Source organism: Lemur catta, chromosome Y (genome assembly GCF_020740605.2).
Source record: "Lemur catta isolate mLemCat1 chromosome Y, mLemCat1.pri, whole genome shotgun sequence".
Classification (NCBI taxonomy): Eukaryota; Metazoa; Chordata; class Mammalia; order Primates; family Lemuridae; genus Lemur; species Lemur catta.
The window spans coordinates 4,597,477-4,616,860 of NC_059156.1; the positions used below are offsets into that span (position 1 = coordinate 4,597,477).

The following is a 19,384-nucleotide window of genomic DNA, read 5'->3' on the forward strand; positions in this document are numbered from 1 at the left end:
AAGTAGGGAGTATCTTTGAAATACCCAAAGAAAATATATCTATTCAATATAAACAACCCTAATCACTAAGTGACAAAATGTAATTTACCCTGTGCTGTGATATAATCAGAAAAATACAAAACTATAACATTATCTGCATTTTTAAAAAACCTGTGTTTAATATAACGAAAACAATCAGGTAAATCCAAAATGTGGAACATTCTAAAAGACAACTGGCCTGGCTTCCTAACGTGCTTAAAAGAAACTTAAAAACACAATCACTAAATATTAAATTCAATGTGAACCTTGAGTGAACCTGAGTTGAGAACAAGAGTGGATTGAATTTGAGAAGCAAAGTCCTTTTTAGGTAGGTGGTAAATTTTAATATAATAGACGATATTTCAATTATAATTTTCTTAGGTGTGACAATGATATTATGGCTGTTAAAGGAAATGACCTTATTCGTAAGAGATTCAAGATAAATTATACATATCATGATAACTGCAATTTAATTTCACGACTCCAAAAGTGTTTTTTTGTAAGCATGTAAAAACACAGACTTTGTAAGTTAATGAGGTAAAAACTTAACTGGTAAAATCTGGTGAATGGTCTATCAGTAGTCAATGCACTATTCTTTCAATTTCTCTGTATGTTTGAAAAATTCCAAAATACAAAGTATAAAGAGAAAGTTTTTAATGCTATAACTCAAACTATGTATACGGGAAAGTGTAGTGGCAAATCTGATATATTTAAAAATATATCTTACTGTGGGAAAATTTTTGGGAGATGAATAAATTAAAACAAGATTAGTGAGCATTAGATTAGTACTACTTAATGTAGTCCTTCTGTGGGTGCTTTAAAAATAGTTAAGAGTTCAGAAACCTCAACATCTAAAATTTCAGGAGTTATACATATCCCTTTTCTAAGCAATAGAGTCATGTATTCATCTGAATGTTTAACAGAAATTTTTATCTAAATATTCTCTGAAGACTTTAAATTCTACATGTCTAACAACCACAGTCATAATGAACACTCTGCACACTTTAACTATTTGTCTTCATTATTCTTTAGCCTCTATCTTAGTGACAAGCACAAATATTGCCTCAGTAGAGAAAACCCAAAATCTAGCAGTTCAGATTACTCATTTTTTCTGTTTTTAAACAGAAGTATTCTCTCAAGTTCTGTCGCTACTTCATGTTTTCTACTGTTTTCTTCTCAAGGCAATCACAAACTAGAAGGCAGAATACCCTCCAGTCAGAGTCAGCTCCTGCTTTGACTGTTCTTTGTTCTGCATTTCTAATAGCTTTTACTAATATCTGTATGCAGCTTCTAAAAGTTACTACTGTTGTAACCACAGACCCAGTTCATTCTGGTTCAACTTTGGTTTAACTTTGTCTGTAACATTAAAATGCAATAAAATTATGTGTTTTCTTCACAGCAACAGACTCTAGATTGCAGGTCACATAACTTGAGCATGCCCAGGTGAAACAAGTGTGCTCAACCCATGATGTCAGAATTGCCTCAACAAAAATCAACCACAGGTGGAACCAAAGTACTTGGAGCCAGGATCAGGGACTGAATTAAGCAACGAGTGCCCTGTTTTGTTGCAGTAGGGACTTAAGGGCCAAAGACCTATCAGCCCATCTTTGCATGATCCAATCAATTCATGCTTCTTTGTATCCTTCTCTCCATCTCCCCTGGTTACCTTTATACCTCTGTGTATAAAATCTGTACTCAAATCCTACTGAGGGAGACAAATTGGAGTGTTGCCTCCTGTCTGTCAACTTACAATAAATGAGCTATTACTTTCCTCAAAAGCCGGTGCCATCATATTGGCTTCTATGTGCATCAGGAAGCAGAAAGAGAGCTTCTTGTTTAAGTAACACTGTCATAAAGTGAAGTCACATATGTCACAATTATAAACAAGTGCTTCTTATAGGACAGAGAGGAATATTTTTAGATGCTCAGTCTCTAACTATATGGGTGATACAGGAGTGGAGTAATTGATACATGTCTGTAATGCACTGAAAAGGAAACTGATAAATACCAAGTAATGGACATCTAGAACCTACTTGATATGAAAACCAAGGGATTTATGATTCATTCTTTTCAAATATAATTCTTTACTCTCTTGACCTCTACATCTTTATCTTTTACACATAATATGTTCCTCTTCAGAAACTAGTTCTTCCCCCCAATTTCCCTGAGTTTATAAGGTTCAAAACATATGCCATTACATTTTAAAATCTACAACTTTCAATCAATGTATTTACAAGCACTACTTTTTACCTTCCTACCTCTATTGTCTCTCCCCATCATCTCCCTAGTGGAAAAATACACTGAGATAAGACCTGCACTGGATTAAATCTGCAGGGCTTAACCAAATGCTTCAAATTCAGTTAGTATTCAAATATTCATTAAATGAAAGAAACTGCCAATAAAGTATCTTTGTTAGCCGGTGAAAGTGTATTTTCAGAGATGGGTGAATGACTCTGTTTAACATTTTCAGTAAGACTGATGATAAAAAAAGGTACTAAAGTTTATTCAACACGATCACACACTTTGTGAGCAAAAATTAAAATGAAAACAAAAAACCTTCCCAACAAAAGATTGGTGGAAAGACAAAAATAAAAACCTCTTGTGGAAATGGAGTGGATATAAACAGACAGATGCATGTAGGTTAGGAAAAAGAAAAATTAATCACAGAAAGTAAATATGGAGAGAAACTGTTTCCAGTAATTTCAGTGGAAAAATAACCTATTTTTTATATTTAAGTTTAACACTAAGACAATTACTATGACAAAGATAGTGCAATGTAAATTGTAATGCAGAAATAGAGAGAACCCTATATCATAGAAGACAAGTCTTAGAGTCTCACATTCAAACATTAAGAGGGATCCTGACAAACTGGAAGGGGTCTAGGAGAATGCTAAGAAAAATGAGGGCAGAGTCTAAAAATGACAGGTATGAGAGAGGCTTTAAATTCATGAACCACCAGGTAAGAAGAAAAGAGGACGAAAATTCTCTTTTCTTAATTCCTTTTTCTTCTTATTCCACCACCCCAATCTACAAGTAAGTCTGATGAGGTCTTGTTTCATAACAACTTCATGATCTTCACTCAACTTCCAGTGCTTCAATCTCAATGCAGGTTAGGCTAGATTGTTGCATTCTCTTTCTAACTTCTCTCTCCTAATTCTGCACCCTGTAATCCATTTTCAATAAAGTTACAGATTCAGGTTTTATAATGTAAATCAGAAGCTGTTTCCTTAAATGCCCATAATAGTTACCTAAAACAATTCAGGATTGGTATCTGTCTAAACTTACTGCCTGCTCACTTTAAGTGAACTCACAACCATAAATTTTATTTTACTCATATTACCTAACAGTGACTTATATATCTGTCTGGAATCTTCTCTGTCTGGCTCTACTAGTATTTAAATCATATACAGAGACAGATTTTTGTCTTATACACTGCTATATATATCTATTCTTATTACTAAGAACAGCATGTAGCATTGAGTTCTGGGATTCTCAAATATTGGTTGATCTCATTAATTTTACATAAATCCTAAATGAATATGGCTTTAGAAACAAATATCACATTTTAGACCAACCTGTGAATATCTTTCAAGAATTATAGTTGAAATAAGGACCATGATGAACTTACTAAAGGACCACAAACTATAGATATGAGAAAAGCAATTACTATTGTAGGTGAGAATTTTGACTAAGTATTCTTCAAAATCCCTTCTAATTTCAAAATCCAAACTCAGATCAAAAATTGAATAAGTCATTAGATAAAACAGTACATACACACATTACAATGGCCTCATAATTTTTGTTTGGATGTATTTGTTCAAACAAAATTTTTAATTTAGATTTGAAATTACAAAGCAAGTCAGCATTAGTTTTAAAAGACACTAGCCTAAGATGTTTTGGGAAACACTACCCATCCTCCTCTCCCATTCACCAAATACATGAAGAGATAAGGGCTCTAAAAACACTTACCAAAATAAGGATACTGGTTTAATTGTTTAGCTTAAAATTCCCCAAATTTCTTTGACCAGAATTATTCTTCATTCTGGTGGTGGTGGAAGGGATGGGGGAAAGGCTTGTAAAAGTTTGGAGAAACATTGTTATGAGACACTTGTTTGAAAATGTATTCTAAATAGAACAATAGCCAGAATAGAAACTATAGTAATAAATGAGAACTTAGTAAAGCATAATATTCAAATTGTTAACCTATATTCAACTACTATTGAATCTGTAATTAGTGGTTAACAAACCTAAGAAAGGGGCAATATAATTAGGACACAGAAAATTTCACCATTTTAATCAAGTCACTATTTTAACAGCTATTTTTTTTATGTGGTTATTACTGTGATAACATTCTCACTATCTTTTGCTGCAGGCAGACTTCCAATATTTAAAGTTGTCCAGGAATGGCAACAAGATTATAGAATAGGAGATCCCAGCTTCCATTCTCCCACAAAAACCAAAATTAGACAACTAGCCATAAATGAAAAAAGCTCTTGGAGAGCTGAGGAGTCCAATTGAGAATTCACAGCAACACAGTAGAGCAGCCTTGGCTACTGACCTCTGAGTCTTCGCCAATGCTGATCTTAGCTGAGGGAGCTGCATGGAAACGACATGATTGCGCCATCCCTGGAGCCAGAACTATTGCAGCCCATTAAGCAGGCACCCGTGCAATAGCCTGTGGGTGAAGATCTTTCCCCACTGAAACCAGTCTGTAAATTCTGAAAGAAGCGAATACTCCTTCAAATGCTGAGACATGAACACAAAGCTATAAGAAACATAAAAAAATCAAGAAAACAAGACACTACCAAAGGAAAACAATAATTTTACAATGGCTTTCCTTAAAGGAATAGAGATCTACAAATTACCTAATAAAGAAAATTCAAAATAATCATCTTAACAAGGCTCAAAGATTGGGAACCCTAAATAGTCTGAACATCAAGAGATATCTGCTGTGACACATTATAATTAAATTGCCTAAAATCAAGGACAAATAATTTTAAAATCAGCAAGAGAAAAACAACCTAGTCCATGTAAGGGAACCCTTATTAGACTAGATTATCAGTGGATACCCCAGCAGAAACCTTGTAAGACAGAAGGGAATATAATAACATATTTAAATTAATAAAAGAAAAAAAAAGCTAAGAGTATCACACCCAGCAAAACTATCCTTTAAAAATGAAGGACAAAGTCTTTCTCAAACAAGCAAAAACTAGGAGAGTTACTCAACACTAGATATGCCTTACAAGAAATGCTTAAGGAAGTTCTTCAGATTGAAACAAAAACATGCTAGGCCGGGCGCGGTGGCTCACGCCTGTAATCCTAGCTCTGGGAGGCCGAGGCGGGTGGATCGCTCGAGGTCAGGAGTTCGAGACCAGCCTGAGCAAGAGTGAGACCCCGTCTCTACTAAAAATAGAAAGAAATTATCTGGCCAACTAAAAATATATATAGAAAAAAAAAAAAATTAGCCGGGCATGGTGGCTCATGCCTGTAGTCCCAGCTACTCGGGAGGCTGAGGCAGTAGGATCGCTTAAGCCCAGGAGTCTGAGGTTGCTGTGAGCTAGGCTGATGCCACGGCACTCACTCTAGCCCGGGCAAGAAAGTGAGACTCTGTCTCAAAAAAAAAAAAAAAAAAAAAAAAACAAAAACATGCTAAATAGCAAAGCAAAAAGCATAAATCTGAATGTAAACATATATAAATTAATGCAACACTGTTACGGTGATGCATAATTTACTTTTAACCCTATACAAAAGAAAGAAGATAAAACATTTGTTAATAGGGTACACAATATAAAAAGAAGCAAACTCTGACTACAAGAACACTGTGTACAGGTGGGGTGAGAGGGGAGTGAAAATGCAGTGTTTCTGTATGTAATTAAAATTAAGCTGTTGCCAACTTAAAATAGAAAGGTATATCTACAAGATTATTTTGTGCCAGGATCAAGCTAATCACAATGAAAGAACCTTATTAAAAATATCCAAAGATGAAACGAAAAGAGCCAAAGCAAATTAGTACAAAAAATCGTCAAATAAAAGATGACAGGAACTGAGAGAAAGAGATAAAACGGAGCAAAACAGATAGAAAACAATTGACAAAATGGCAATACTAAGCCCTCATTTATCAATAATTAATGTAAACACAAGTAAATGTAAATGGTTTAAACTCTTCAAACAAAAGGCAAGACTGGCTGAATGGAACGAAAAGCAAGATTCAGTAATGTTGTCTCTGAGAGACTTTAAATAGGATACATTGACTGAAAGTGAAGGGATAGAAAAAGACATTCCATGCACACAGTGACCAAAAAAGTGCAGAGGCAGCTATACTTAAGAAAATAGCTTTTAAATCTACAACTGTCTCCAGAAAAAAAGGAGGTCATATTACAATAATAAAAGGATCCACTCAACTATAAGGTATAACGTAACATTATGAATATATATACACATATACATCCAACATTAAAGGATCTAAATATATAAAGCAAACATTGACAGGTCTGAAAGGAGAAACTGATAATAATATAATAATAGCAGAGGAATTCAATACCTTACAAAAATGTATACAACATACAGACAGAAAACCAGTAAATAGCTTACTTGAACACTATAGACGAAATCAACCTAACAGAGATATTTAGACCTATCCACCCCAAAGCAGAAAAATACATTTTTTTCTCAAGCATAGACAGGATATTCTCAGGACAGATCACATGTTAGTTCACAAAACAAGTCTTAAGAAATTTCAAGTAAAAATCATCCCAAGCATCTTTTCTATCCACAATGGAATTAGGCTGCAAGTTAACACCAAGAAATCTGCAATATTCACAAATACTAAACAACACTCTCTTGAAAACCACTGGGTCAAAGACAAAATGAGAAAGAATTTAAAAAGTTATCTTGAGACAAACATAGATAAAAACACAGCATACTCACATCTAAAGAATACAGAAAAAGCATACTCTAGGTATACTAAGAGAGAAGTTTATAGCAATAAACACCTACATTGAAAAAAGAAAACTTCTCACATACATAACCTAACTTTACACCTCAAACAAGCTAGAACTAAGTCAAAGTTAACAGACTGAAGGACATAATAAAGATTAGAGCAGAAATAAGTAATGAAGATTAAAGAAATAAAAAAAAAGTCAACAAAACTTAAAGTTGGATTTTTAAATAAAGAAAATTGACACTTAGAAAAAATAAGAGAAGATAGGTATAACAAAATCGGAAATATAAGTGGAGACACAAAAGATGTTCAGAAATAAAAAGGCTCAAAGGGACTGTTATAAACAATATGCCAAAAATTTGATAATGCAGAAGACAAATGCTAAGAAACATACTACATACCAAAACTGAGTCAAGAAAAAATAGGAAGCCCGAACAGATCAATAACAAATAAGGATACCAAATCATTAATCAAAAATCTCCCAACAAAGAAAAACCCAGGACCAAATTGGTTTCACAGGTGAATTCTACCAAACATTCAAATAATATCAATTTTTCTTAAAATATTCCAAAAAGTAAAAGAGGGAACATTTCCAGATTCATTTTATGAGGCCAGCATTACTCTTATATCAAAACCAAAGACACTACAAGAAAGAAAACTATAGGCCAACATTCATATTGAATGTAGTAAGACACTAGCAAATGAATTGAACCACATACTAAAAACATGATACGCATGACCAAATGGCACTTACCCCTGGGATACAAAAACAGTTCAACACAGGCAAATCAATGTGATATACCACATTATCAGAATGAGAAGATAAAATGACATGATCATCTAAATGAATGTGGAAAACACTATTTGACAAAATTCAAAATTTATTCATAATTAAACCTTTCGACAAAATAGGTATAGAATGAGTGTACTTCAACACAATAAAGGCCACATAAAAGCCCATGGCTAATATTATAATCACTGGGGGAAAACGAAAAGCTTTCTAAGTTCCAGGGTAAGAAAAGTATGCCTTACTCTCTTCCATTTCTTTTCTACGTAATACTGTATGTCTTAGCCAGATAATTAAATAAGAAACAAAGGCATCCAAATCTGAAGAAATAAAATTATCTCTATTTGCAGCTGATACGATTCTGTGAGTAGAAAACCTTAAAGACTCAACAACAAACAGAATCTGTTAGAATGAATAAAGGAATTCAGAAAAGTTTAAAGATACAAAATCAACATTCAAAAAACTACTTAGAGAAACAACAAACTACTAAAAAGGAAATAAAAAAACCAATTCCATTCACAATAACAAAAAAAGTTTAAAATACCTAGAATAAACATAACAAAACAGCTGAAACATTTGTACACTGAAACTGTAAAACACTGATGCTGGAAATTAAAGACAAAGAAATGAAAAGACGACTGTGTTCATGATTTAGAAGTATTAATATTGTTAAAAATGTCCACACTGCCCACAATGATCTTCAGATTTAATGGTATCTCTATAAAAATCCCAATGACATTTTTCAAGAAATAGAAAAACCCTCCTAAAATTCATACATAAACACAAAAACCTCAAATAGCCAAAGGAATCTTAAGCATGAAACATTAAGCTAGAGGTAACAGACTGTTTGATTTCAAAATATATCACAAACCTACAGTAATTAAAACAATAGGGTATTGGCATAAGATGGCACATAGACCAATAAATAGAGCAGAAAGCTCAGAAATAAATGCATCTATGACCAACCAATCTCTGACAAGTGTGCCAAGAACACACATGGAGAAAGGAGAGTGTCTTTAATAATAGTATGGGGGAAAATAGTTTTACGCAGAATAATAAAATTGGGCAATTATATCACACTATACACACACACAAAAATCAACTCAAAATGAATTAAAGGTTTAAATATGTGACCTGAAATTGTAGAATTACTGGAAGAAAACACAGAGAAAATGCTTTTTGACACTGGCCTGGGCAATGATACAACATCAAAAGTTCAGGCAACAAAAACAAAAATAAGTGACTACATCAAGCTAAAAAGCCACATAACAAAGGAAACAAACAACACAACTAAAAGGCAACCATTGTAACAGAAGAAAGCATTTCAAGCCATATACTTGACAGAGAGTTAATGTACTAAATAAAAGAATCATGCACAACCCAATAGCCAAAAAAAAAAAAACAAAAAAAAAACCTGGCTAAAAAATATGGAAAGGACCTGAAGAGACATTTCTCAAAAGAAGACATATAAATTGCCAACAGATGTATGAAGAAGTGCTCAACCTAACTAATTACCAGAGAACTGCAAAACAAAACCAGGGTAAGGTATCACCTCATGCATATTAGGATACCTATAATCAGAAAGACAAATGTAAACTGATAGAGCCATTATGGAAAAGAGTAGGAGGTCCCCCCAAAATTAAAAATGAAACTACTATATGATCCAGCAATTCCACTACGGGGTATACAGAAAATGAAATCAGTTATCTTGAAGAGGTGTTTGCACTTGTGTGTTCATTTCATCGTTATTCACAACAGCCTAAGTGTCCACAGATAGATGAATGAATACAAAAAATAAATGACTGCGCACGCACGCGCACACACACACACACACACACACACACACACACACACACACCTGAAATATTACTCAGCTTTAAAAAAAAGGAAAATTCTACAATCAGTGCCAACTTAGATAAACCCAGATGACATTACGCTAAGTGAAGTAAGCCAGACTTGAAAAGACACTGCATTATCTAACTTATAAGTGGAATCTAAAAATGTCAAACTCACAGAAGCATAGAATAAACGGTGGTTAACAGGGGTAGGGTTGAAGGGGATATGGAGAGATATTGGTTAGGGGATGCAAAATTTCAGTTATGAAAGAAGAATACATTCTGGGGATGTAATATACAAGATAATGACCTCAAGTGTTACTAAAAATCATATACCTGAGGCTGGTAACTTATAAAGAAAAAAGGTTTATTTGGCTCATGGTTCTGTAGGCTGTACAAGGAACACGGCACAAGAACCTGTTTCTGGTGAGGGCATCAGGCTATTTCCACTCATGGTGGAAGGTGATGGGGAGATCTTGCATGTGCAGAAATCGCATGGCAAAAGAAGAAGCAAGTGGGAAGGGCATGGCGGGGCAGGGAATGGTGGAGGGGAGAGGGAAGGAGTAAGGCTCTTTTTAACAACCAGCTTTTGAGGGAACTAAGATAGTAAGAACTAGCCCCTACCCTACTCCAGGGAGGGCATTAATCTACTCAGATGGGATCTGCACCTATGACCCAAACACCTCCTTTTAGGCCCCCACCTCCAACATTGGGATCAAACATCAAAATGAGATTTGGGGGAACAAACATCCAAACTACACAATAATAATAAAGTAGTAATATTATATACTTGAAATTTGCTGAGAGTAGTATTTTCACACTCCATACCCACAGATGATAAACTTATTTGAGATGATGAATTTGATAACTACTGTGGTGAATATTTCATAACATATATGTATATCAAATCACCAAGTTGTACAGCTTAAATATATACAATTTTTGTCACCTATACCTTAATTTAGTTGGAAAAAATAAAAATTAAAAGGAAATGAAGATAATTTTAAAATAATTAAACAACTTAAGTTGTTCTGGGAAATCAGTTTTATAAGAGTTAGGAGAAAATACATTTTTGTGAATTTACTGGTATAGAATCACATTTACCTTTATTCCTCTCTGAACCATAATAATTATGTGTAACTATTCGTAAAGGAAGAAAATATTTTAGGATGTGAATTCTCTCACTACATTTTGCCAAAGCTTCTGGACTACCTTATCATTTGATGTCAATATAATTCTTTGCAGGAAAAAAATTTTAAAAAACCCAAAAAACTGAATGGTTAACAGTTCCCCCAAAATAAGGACTACTGCAGTTTTAGAAAGCACTTACTTAATCATTTCAAAAAGCTTTGGATCTGAGACTTTGATATTTCGTGCAATATTCCAGGAAAGATGAATCATGGGTACTACTGACTTGACACTTTGCAATTTGTTCCATTCGTACCGTTCCACTGCCAATTTATACTGGCAGGCTAGGAAGAAAAAGCAACAGTCACAAGTAACCGAAAGTAATAAAAGATATGAAAATAACCATTACCACCTGTCAGGTAATAATTTCAACACCAACTGTGAAAACCTTACAACATTACAGAATTATTATGCTTTATAATAATTATGATAAAAAAATCTAACATGAATAAAAGCCACTTACAATATGTGATACACTGTGCTAGGTTCTGTTAACATCTTAACATTTCATCCTTTCAAGGCCTTCTTGATTTTCTAATGCCCATTTTGTAGACGAAGAAACTGAGGCCCTGACAGTTTAAAAAGAAACTTGCCCAAAGTCACAAAGGTAACAAGGGAAAGACATGGTCTAATGTCTCTAGCTCCAAAGGCCAGATTCTTTATGTACATTGAACAATTTGATATACCAAGGCTGTGGTTATAATATATCAGATGAAATAAAAGTTCTAGAATAACTATAGTGCTTTACTCTTCCATAAAGAGCTTTCTTTAAAATCAAAATGCAGCACTTGAAAATATTAGAAGTAGTATCTTCTATGTCTACAGAGAAATACATTTATTATTTGCTGAAATTCTTTGTTCTTAGATTGCCATATTTTAACTTGAATTTAATCTCTATACCAACAATTAAGATTTTTCTTAGGAAACAAACTATCTTTTTAAAGGATTATTTTCTAATAGAAAAGTAATATCTGTTAGAAATAATCCTCTAAAATGTGAAATCTGTTACTATATTACTGAAAATACCTGTAAGTGGACCAACATTCCAAGCAATGTTGTTGCACCAGCCAATAGCCTGAACCCAATGCACCGTGCCTGCATTTATCCAGACCAAATCTCCAGGGCGCTGAATAAACCTATACACTGGAACATTTGCTTCATAAAGATCTTCAAGGTTGGGCCACCAAGAACTCATTAGAAAATTCAAATTATTTCTGGGGGAAAAAAAAGCAAAGAATCATGTTCTTTAATGTTCAAAGATGGAAAGATAATTTCAAAAGTTTAAAAAAAATGCTTTCAGTATTTTGTCCACAAAAACTTTGTATTACAAAAGCACTGCAATAAGAACTGTATCTTTCAAAAGAGAGAAAAATTAATTGCAGGTGAATACTGGCTGACTTATGCAAAAATCAGTTACTGTAACCTTTAACTTATTCTCAAAGGTTTAAAAGTTAATGTTAAACTTTCAGATTACACTTAAATATACTGATTTTTAATTTTGTTTCAATAAGAAATGTCGAAAAGAAATTTTTGACTCATTCTTTCTTCCTGCAGAACTTTTTAATATCTAGAAATCCCCACAAAGGTAATTAGGGGTAGCGATTACATTAAGTCACTAAAAATCTTAAGCATAATCACTGTGGCAAATGTGAGAACCCCGACCTTCCAGCAATTCCTGAGAAAAAACAGAAGCCAGAAATCACCCTCTACTGTTGTTGGAATCCTAAGCAGGAAGCGATGGTGGGGGCAGAATGTCAATTTTTAAATACATTTAGGAATTAGTTGACTAAAACAAAGCAGTTGGGAAAAAGCCATCAAAAGAACTCACACACATGTATGAACCACTGGCAACAATACAGACCAAATTACTAAACTTTAATTGTAAAGTCTGTTTTTTATTGGTATCTTTCATCACACATAACTATTGTAATGTATTGCATAGCAACCCCATTTAATGTTTTCTACACAGAATGTAACGATATATTTTAAGAATTTCAAATTAAGTTTTTGAAAGGGGAAGAAATTCACATAGCTAAACAATGTTTCTTAAAATTTAAGAAATTAGCTTGTGATTTTATTTTTATACTTTGTCTTAAAAATATAATTACATAGTTGGAGTTGTCTATATGAATTTTATTCACATCCATCTTTTCCTCCTAAACATGCAATGCTTTTCTTGACATAAGTCTAGTAGAAGCATAAACAATGATATGTTTTCTATAAACTATAAACAAGTTGTTCATAGAAAAACAAGCAAAAAGTTATAATCATGGCCCAAACCTTATCTTATTTTACCCATATACTAGAAATATAAAACTAAAGAAAAGCTTATACTAAAAAGAGAAGAAAGCAAAAACCAACTAAGGCAAATAGATCAAGTATTTTTAAAAACACTCAAAGCAATGGTTGACTTTTATGTATAGCAATAGAATTAATGATATAAATGATAAATTCTCAGGAGCAATGATTCATATGCAAAATAAAATTATAGTAAAATTGTAGAGGACCATTAATATTTTTTACACTTTAAGATAAATAAATCTTTTTAATTTGACATTTTTATTACTCCCAAGCTCTAACTTTTTGGATATTACCTGTCTTTTTGAACTATCTTTGACTTAAGGATATCTCTCTGGAAAGCAGAGAGAGCTAAACTCTAAAAATGCCAGTTCTGATTCAGAAATAATGAATAAAAATAACTACACGTAAGTATAACAAGTACTATTAATACAATACACATTCCTGTAGTTTCCAGAAATAAATTCTTTGTATAGGAGAGTGGAAATATGACAATTCTCTTTTCCCTGCTGTACCCTGCAAGGAAGTCTTTTATTTTCTTACTGCTACCATTCCCCTGAACCCAAAGTTTCCTGTTGTAAAAAGTTCAGATTATCTCCTGATAAATTTAAAAGTTTAAAAAATTGTAACTCTGTTATGTTGAGGAAAACTTTTACATTACATAGCAAAGACAATAAAAAGTGACTAGTTCTTACCAATAAATCTTAGATGAATTATCCTTTTTTTAAACTGTGATACACTATTTACCAAATAAAATGTACTTTTTAAATGCCTCCTGAAGGTTTCAAGTAGAAATTACTTTGTGAAATATGTATATTAACTGATTTTGAAGTAAATCTCACATGTGATTATGAGAATTTTGCCCATTTTTTATAATATATTGTAACTATGCCATACATGTATAATTTTACACATCTGTATTTTCTCACTAATATTACTAACTTTGAAAAACAAATCAATTGATTCTCTTGTTACTAAACATTGATATTTTTAGGCTGAATTACAATACACAAGATTGAATTATGAACAAACTATAATTAAGGGTTCTTAATTTTATAATTCTTGCCATGTCTAAAACAATTATGATAAGCGTAATTTTTCTTCAAACCATATTTGTCAAATAAACAAAGATTTACGTATGAATTTTTTACATTAACATAAAAATCAGTTCACTTTCCATCTTCCCGATTTGTTATCATAGCAGAGATTGGTTTCATGGCATCTTTCAGTAAGTATTCCAGAAAACATACAAAAGTTAAAATTAAATCACTTAGAAAATTTCTGGTGAGCAGAAATTAGGGTGCATTAAAAGAAAGTTTAACTCATAAACGTACTTTTCACAAAAGTCATTCAAAACACCCCAATAATCTTCAGGTACAACAAACCATTCACAATCACCTGGTCCAATATTTATGTTAACAGAGCAGAAGTTGTTATTTTCTTGATGACCTGGAAAGTAAAAAGAAATGAAATTAATAATCATAGCATAAAGTAAATGAGATATGTGTCTTTAAATAACTGGATGATTTTCAGAACTCAATGAAAAATAAATGCTCAGAATAGTGAATAGTACATAATATGCAATAAATATTATTATCATTATTACCATTTCCTCCTCCATAAACCACTCCCTAGTTCTCACAAATAGTATCAGAAAACTGATGAAGAAGTAAAGAGGTATAGTTTTCCAAATAACTGTTCCTTTTTTCTCCTATATCATACCAATTTGATACTTGTAATTCTTCCACCATGCGTTAAGTGGATGGTATTGCCCATGGCATGGGGCTGTAAAAATTAATATTAGAGATGCTGGGACACCACAGGCAATACCATCCACCTATCCATGGTGGAAGAGTTACAAGAATTTAGATTAGATAATCTCTATATAAAACTCCAAACACCTTAGACACAAGTGGCAAAGAGGTAACATACTAAAAGTTTGGTTTCTCTTCTGCTAGATTTTAAATGAAAAAAGACATTTTTCATTTCATGTAGTTGTCATCTTCATCCACTATGAAAATGTAAGGTGCTTAATGCCTAGGCTTATTAACTTTTATTTTCACTGGTAGATTTGTGAAAAATATTTTATCACTTGCCACTCTCACAGACTTATTAAATATGCACAAAAGTCTGTCAGAGATAGAAGAAGGATATTCTCACTTGCTCTATAAAACAGTAGGACTATGACTTAGCAATGGTGAAGTTGTACTGCTGTTTTTAGAGCTCAGGGTTGAGATGGAAATTTTCCTGAAGAACCACCATTAGCCACTGTTCCTGACCACTGACTAGCAATGGAAATTTAGTTACAGGCTTCAAGAAGTTTCTTCATAATATAAACTTAAAAATCACAAGGCCAAACAGAACTTAACAAGGCAAACTTATACTATGGTAAAGTCATTGTAAAGTCAAAAAATTTTTTTGAATTGCAATAATACCATGCTGTTTTATATACTTCAATTCTTATGATATTAAAGATCTCCATTCCCACAAACATTTGCAACATACATTTTTTTGAGCTCAAAATACAATTTCAAATATCAAGGTAAGTGGAGAGAAAATTTTGGTGTTTCAAAAAGCCATTTGTAGAACTCACCTTCAAATGGAAAGCATTGATGTATATATAATGCGATGAAACTCAAATGGAAATTATTAAGTAAAAATATCTAACAAATCACTAAATGCCTTTGAAGCAATTACTATACTCCAGAATATGTGCTCATAGATTGACATCAGTATCTGGTAGTACCAAGCCATGTGAAAAAACATTTTCAGAGGTCTCATGAAAGAACAGCTATAACAGATTTACATGTGTCGTCAATTTTCATGATACAGCAACACTGACTTTGAGCCCCAGTAAAATGTTATTGCCCCCACAATAATTCTTTTCTTTTCAACAGCTGACAAAAAACTGAACTTAGTTTTTGTTTATTTTGACTTTCATCTATAAAATTCCATGGAAAATAGTTTTTCTGTTTTTATAGAAGTACCTATAAAATATCCTCAATTTAATTTCTTGGCTTACAAAGTCTAAAATATTTGCCATCTAGCACTTTAAGGCACAGCTGCTGACAAAAAATATTAGAAAGTTTTTAGAAAGTTTCTGAATTATTTTCTAAAAATGAAATAATGCAATACAGCATCATATTTTAAGTATTGTTAATAAAATTTTTACCATATACACAAGCTTAAGTAAACTAGTTTGTGATATATGGTTTTTATTGTAATTATGATGAAAAGCTTTTGGAAAACACTGTCAGCTTGCAGTCAATGGGATAAGAACTTCAAATTGTCATAAATTCTTTCACTCAGAATTAACACTCTGAGCTCAGTAACAAGAAAAATTAAGAACAGTTTTATCTAAGAAAGAACTTAAAAATCCTTTGAGCATTATTAATTACAAAAGAGAAGAAACTGATTCTGTGTGCATGTTTCATGCTTGGTTAACTGTATTTTTTCAATTATACAAGATATGTTAGTTCATAAAAATCACCTGGTGTTCGGCTCCCTGGAACTTTCATATGTAGTTGAACTGTATTCATGCCTAGTATGGTATGACCAACATGGCTTAGAAGATTTCCTGCTGATATGACACGCACAAAAGCAGGAAGTTTAGTCAGCTCATGTAACTGCAACTTCCACCTGCAATTAAATAACAGATCAGGAGTGAAACCCTGTTGCAAATATTGGTGAAAATTAATCAGGTCCTCAAAAATCTTGTGATCCAATCAGAAAAACAATTCAATCTATAACTATTTAATCTTTATAGTCAGAAGTAGTACTAGAGGGTTTAACTTTTTCCAAAGATTAAAAAATCCTAAGACAAATAAAGCTCACTGAAAAAAATCATAAATTTATAGTAACTTAATAAATGAAACAATTTACTTTCTATTTCAAATTTGTAAAATTAATACTTTGATTTTTTCAGTAAGAAGAAAAATTCTAATAATAAAATCTTGTAAAAAATAATATTAGAATGGTAGGGTTATTAGCTAAAACTTGTATGTCAATATATTAAAATGAAGAATAATGACTACAGATGGAAAAGAATGAAAAAAGGAGACAATTCCCAATCCTGCAATCCTCTTTACTTCAGTTCATGGCAATAGTACTGGGGCTGAGGGACTTACTTTTTGTTATCAGAGAGGTCAATGTTGGTCCCAAATTTTATGGTTTTAAAAGGTCCTTTCCTTCTCCTTCCAGAACTTAAAAAAAGAAGAAATATTAAACTATGTTTTTCAGATAGAAATATAGAATGGATGCTAAAAGTTACTTACTTATCTGAAGATGTGGATTCATTATCCGAATGGTCTTTATGTTGTGTTCTTTTCTCATTTTCTTCCTACAGATTAATCAAAAACATTCATGCTTAGTATCCTGTAACAGGTTATAATTTCCATAATACAAATGAATAAAATGCCCATCTACATAAGCAGTACTATGTTCTGAAAACTAAGATTCTACAGACACATTTCACAGAAAATATTTTCAATAGCCATGTTAAGTAAAGACCCAGGAAAAAAATCAAAGCCCAATGGCATGGTACTCACCTTCCTCTATTAGCCATAGAATTAATATTATGAAAATCAGGTGTTACACTAATTTACAAAAAAATAGCATGTAACTCTTTGAATTTTACTGTGGTCCCCATGAGATTTTCTAAATGACAAACACATTTCATTTAAACTGATGTCAACGAATTTGAGAGAGAACTAAAAAAATTAAAACAAGAATATGCAAAATTATTAGGAAAAAAATCTGTAAAAATTTCCTAGTAAAAAGACTTAATTCTGTATTTCAATAGCAAAAAGCATTGTTTTGTTTTTCCCCATAGGCATTGTCTTATAAAAAGGAAATCTTTAAATTCTTATACATGTACCAAATACAAGATAATGAAGAAAAACTTAAGGCAAGATTAAAAAGGAGTCTAACTATCAATGTTAATCATAAGTGCCAACCAGCAAAGCAACGGCATACATACTAAACTAGAAAAAGTGTATTTGCATATGTATACAAGTATACACACTTACAGATGTACAGAGTGATGATTTTGGATGAGAGTTCCACGACCATTCTATAGGATAAATGTTAGTTTTTTCAACAAAGGGTGTTGGGAAAACCGAATATCCACATGCAAAAAAATGAATTTTGTCCCATAATTTAGAGACCACATATGAAAATGACCTCAAAATAGATCAGAGACCCAAATGTAAGAGCGAAAACCATAAAACTATTATAAGAAAACAGGGGAAAAGCTTTGTGACAGAAGATTTGGTAATAATTTCTTAAATATGAAAGGCACAGACAACAAAAGAAAACATAAATAGGACCTGTACAATTAAAAAATCTTTATATGAAAAGATATTCTATTAAGAAAGTGAAATTACAACCCACAAAAAAAGAGAAAATATTTGTAAAACATTGCAAATAATTTCAAAATACTGGCACATTAGAACCCTTGGGCATTACTAGTGGGAATATAAAATGGTGCAGCAATAGTAAAACACAGTATGGTGGTCCTCAATTATATGTCTCAAACAATTATACGTTTAATAACTTAAACATATAATTACCACACGATCCAGCAGTTCCACTTCTAAAATAGATCCAAAAGAATTCAAAATGGGGACTAGAATATGTATTTTACACCAGTTTTCATAGCAGCATTATTCACCATAGCTAAAAGTAGAAATAACTCAAATGTGGATGATTGATGAATAAATAAATAAAACTGTGGTATCAGTTTTTAAAAAGAATGAAATTTCCATGCTACAAATATATACAAACAATGCAGAACTGTCAAATTTATTTAGGTGGAAACTAAAAAAGGGATTATTGCGGACTGGGGAAACAAATAATGGTGAATTATCATTTAATAGGTTAAGAATTTGGGATGGTGAAAAAGTGTTGGAGATAGGACAGTGGTGTTGGCTGCAAAACAATGTGAAAACTTACCACCACTAAATTGTACACAAAATTGTTAAATGATAATTTTTTTAACGTGTAATAAAAAATCCTACAAATATATCATTTGCACATCAATGTCAGATTCTACTGAGGTGAAAAATTTAAACACTTTCTGAAGATCAATGTTATTAAAGAATTACAAATTTAAAACCTTAAAAATCATATATTATGTTTCAGCTTTAGAATTTGCAGCTTAGAACCCTTGGGAGTTTTTTAAAAAGTTAATAGATTTACTAAAAAGTAAGACTTATTAATGTGCGCATTGCTGCAGATATTTTATTTTATGAAAAAATTCAAAAGCTAGCCAGGCATGGTAGCTCACACCTGTAATCCCAGCACTTTGGGCAGCTGAGG

The 19,384-nt window shown here is 32.3% G+C and overlaps 1 protein-coding gene across 5 annotated transcripts in view; it reads right to left on the bottom strand.

The window, feature by feature from the left end:
• The window catches only part of LOC123629096 (histone demethylase UTY), a 193,735-nt gene that overhangs the window by 10,943 nt on the left and 163,408 nt on the right, over positions 1 to 19,384 (bottom strand). For 4 of the 5 annotated variants that reach the window (XM_045539057.1, XM_045539059.1, XM_045539058.1 and 1 more), the window contains 6 exons: positions 17,341 to 17,405; positions 17,194 to 17,268; positions 16,557 to 16,705; positions 14,401 to 14,515; positions 11,795 to 11,982; positions 10,911 to 11,052 (listed from right to left, as the gene is read on the bottom strand). In XM_045539057.1, coding sequence (XP_045395013.1) covers positions 10,911 to 11,052; positions 11,795 to 11,982; positions 14,401 to 14,515; positions 16,557 to 16,705; positions 17,194 to 17,268; positions 17,341 to 17,405 — 734 coding nt within the window. Of the gene's footprint in view, positions 1 to 10,910; positions 11,053 to 11,794; positions 11,983 to 14,400; positions 14,516 to 16,556; positions 16,706 to 17,193; positions 17,269 to 17,340; positions 17,406 to 19,384 lie in introns of those variants that run through there. The other variant, XM_045539060.1, reaches the window with a different exon arrangement.